This window comes from Theobroma cacao, chloroplast (genome assembly GCF_000208745.1).
Source record: "Theobroma cacao chloroplast, complete genome".
NCBI lineage: Eukaryota > Viridiplantae > Streptophyta > Magnoliopsida > Malvales > Malvaceae > Theobroma > Theobroma cacao.
Genome location: NC_014676.2, coordinates 47501 through 50000, shown reverse-complemented (window position 1 = coordinate 50000; position 2500 = coordinate 47501). Strand labels below are relative to the sequence as shown.

Here is a 2500-nt window from a genome sequence, read left to right as displayed (position 1 = left end):
TTCTATTCATTTCTATTTCTAATTCGAAGATAATTCGAATTATTTAGTCTAAAAAAAAAGTTTCATTCTAATTATTTAGACTTATAATGTATCATTTATATAATCATAATATATAACTAATGATAATAAAAAAAATAGAACTAAGATATAAAAAAATGTAAATAATAGATATATAATTAATATATAATTAAGAATTAAGATTTAATTATATAATATAAATTATATAAATTAAATTATATAATATATAAATAATTATATAAATTAAATTATATAATATATAAATAAATATATAAATATTAAAATATATAATATATATTATATTTAATATGATAATATGATTAAAATATAATCAAATAGAATTAAATAATTAAAAAAATTAAATAATTATTGTGTTGTATCAATATTAGATTGAATCTACTATTATATTAAATATGTCATTATAAATTATAAATTCTAGTTTTTATAAATTCTAGTCTATAATTCATATTAATTATGAATAACTAATAGATAGTTAATAGATAAGATCGTAATAGTTTGCTGAATTCCTATGGATACAAAATTTCTATTATTTGAGCCCGCTTAGCTCAGAGGTTAGAGCATCGCATTTGTAATGCGATGGTCATCGGTTCGATTCCGATAGCCGGCTTTCTCTATTTGTTTGATTTTTTACATGATTGATAATGTTTTTTTGAAATCAAAGAACATTGAAAAAGCTTTGTCCCCTTTTCTTTCCAAGGGTCACCGATTTGTTTATTATGTCGTAGAAACTTCCAATTAGGAATAAAATTGGAGGAGTTAGATCTTTGCAGAATAAATCAAGAAAAAAAAGGTTTCCTTTTTTGGTTTAATTTCTTTATATATTATATATATATTTTATTTTGATTTCTATTTTTTGTATACATTATATACAATACAAAAAAGTATGGATATTGATCCAATTCATCTCATTAATATTTGTAGTATAATCCTTCAGTGGATTTCGCTTCATTTAGTTCAGTTTTAATTTAGGTTTATGAAATTTCAATAAAATTAAAATTAATAAGGAGTCTTTATGTCACGTTACCGAGGGCCTCGTTTCAAAAAAATACGCCGTCTGGGGGCTTTACCGGGACTAACTAGTAAAAGGCCTAGAACCGGAAGCGATCTTAGAAACCAATCGCGCCCCGGTAAAAAATCTCAATATCGTATTCGTTTAGAAGAAAAACAAAAATTGCGTTTTCATTATGGCCTTACAGAACGACAATTACTTAAATACGTTTGTATCGCCAGAAAAGCCAAAGGGTCAACAGGTCAGGTTTTACTACAATTACTTGAAATGCGTTTGGATAACATCCTTTTTCGATTGGGTATGGCTTCGACTATTCCTCAAGCCCGCCAATTAGTTAACCATAGACATATTTTAGTTAATGGTCGTACAGTAGATATACCAAGTTATCGCTGCAAACCCCGAGATATTATTTCAGCGAGGGATGAACAAAAATCTAGAACTCTGATTCAAAATTATCTTGATTCATCCACCCATGAGGAATTACCAAAGCATTTGACCCTTCACACATTACAATATAAAGGATTAGTCAATCAAATAATAGATAGGAAATGGGTCGGTTTGAAAATAAATGAATTGCTTGTCGTAGAATATTATTCTCGTCAGAGTTAAACCTAACTAAAATAACAAAACAAAGGTTCTGCCCCCCTTTCACCTGAGTTAAGGTTAAGTAAAGGAAGACAGGGTAAGGGATTTGATTCGGAGATTTTTCTCCTATTCATGTATGATAGATCCGTAGGGAGATTTTCATTCCCTGTACGCTATTTTCCGTATTCCGTATTATAAAGAAATTGGGAATAGAGAATCCATATCAAAGATCAAAGAAGGGTCTAACTCTTTAGTATCTGTTCTTATTTGATTTGATACATTGTAGTCAGTTACATTGGCGAATTAGGTGAAGGTGCGGAAAGAGAGGGATTCGAACCCTCGGTAAACAAAAGTCTACATAGCAGTTCCAATGCTACGCCTTGAACCACTCGGCCATCTCTCCTACATAATGATTATGGCCGATAACCCGAGCGAATAGCGAGTTATTCATATTAGATTGTTCGATAGGTACGAATTCTAACTATAAAACTAGCTATAAAAATAGAAAACTTTTCATCACTTTTTCTTCGAGCCGGGGGTCTAAAGAAAAATTTTTTTTGTGAAGGGGCTGTTAAAAATAAATTTAAAAATAAATAATATAAAAAGATATATATCTATTCATGTTTGCGAAAATGGCACTCCCATCTTTTTTTCTGATATTTCTACCGGACTGGATTAAATCAATGAATTGAAACGAATCAAATCAATCGATTGGTTTTTTTTAGACTATGCTTAATGGATATCTTTAGTTCATAATTCTCTTTAGACTCTAATTCCCCATTTCTATAAGAATTCTAAAATTCTTTTCCAGTTTTAGATCTCTCAACAACAACCTCTTACTCCGTAAATCTATTACAAATTCATAAA

At 28.8% G+C, this 2500-nt stretch overlaps 1 protein-coding gene and 2 non-coding genes across 3 annotated transcripts; 2 read left to right on the top strand and 1 right to left on the bottom strand. All coding sequences in view use genetic code 11, as the record gives it.

Annotated features, from left to right (window-relative positions):
• The first annotated feature begins 573 nt into the window (after positions 1-573).
• Positions 574-646, top strand: trnT-UGU. Its single transcript has one exon. It is a non-coding gene; the product is annotated as a tRNA-Thr (tRNA).
• A 405-nt stretch (positions 647-1051) lies between these two features.
• rps4 (ribosomal protein S4) lies at positions 1052-1657 on the top strand. Its single transcript has one exon. The coding sequence runs from the start codon at positions 1052-1054 to the stop codon at positions 1655-1657; it is 606 nt and encodes a 201-aa protein (YP_004021318.1).
• Positions 1658-1949: 292 nt separating this feature from the next.
• Positions 1950-2036, bottom strand: trnS-GGA. The gene has a single exon. It is a non-coding gene; the product is annotated as a tRNA-Ser (tRNA).
• Between the last annotated feature and the right edge of the window lie 464 nt (positions 2037-2500).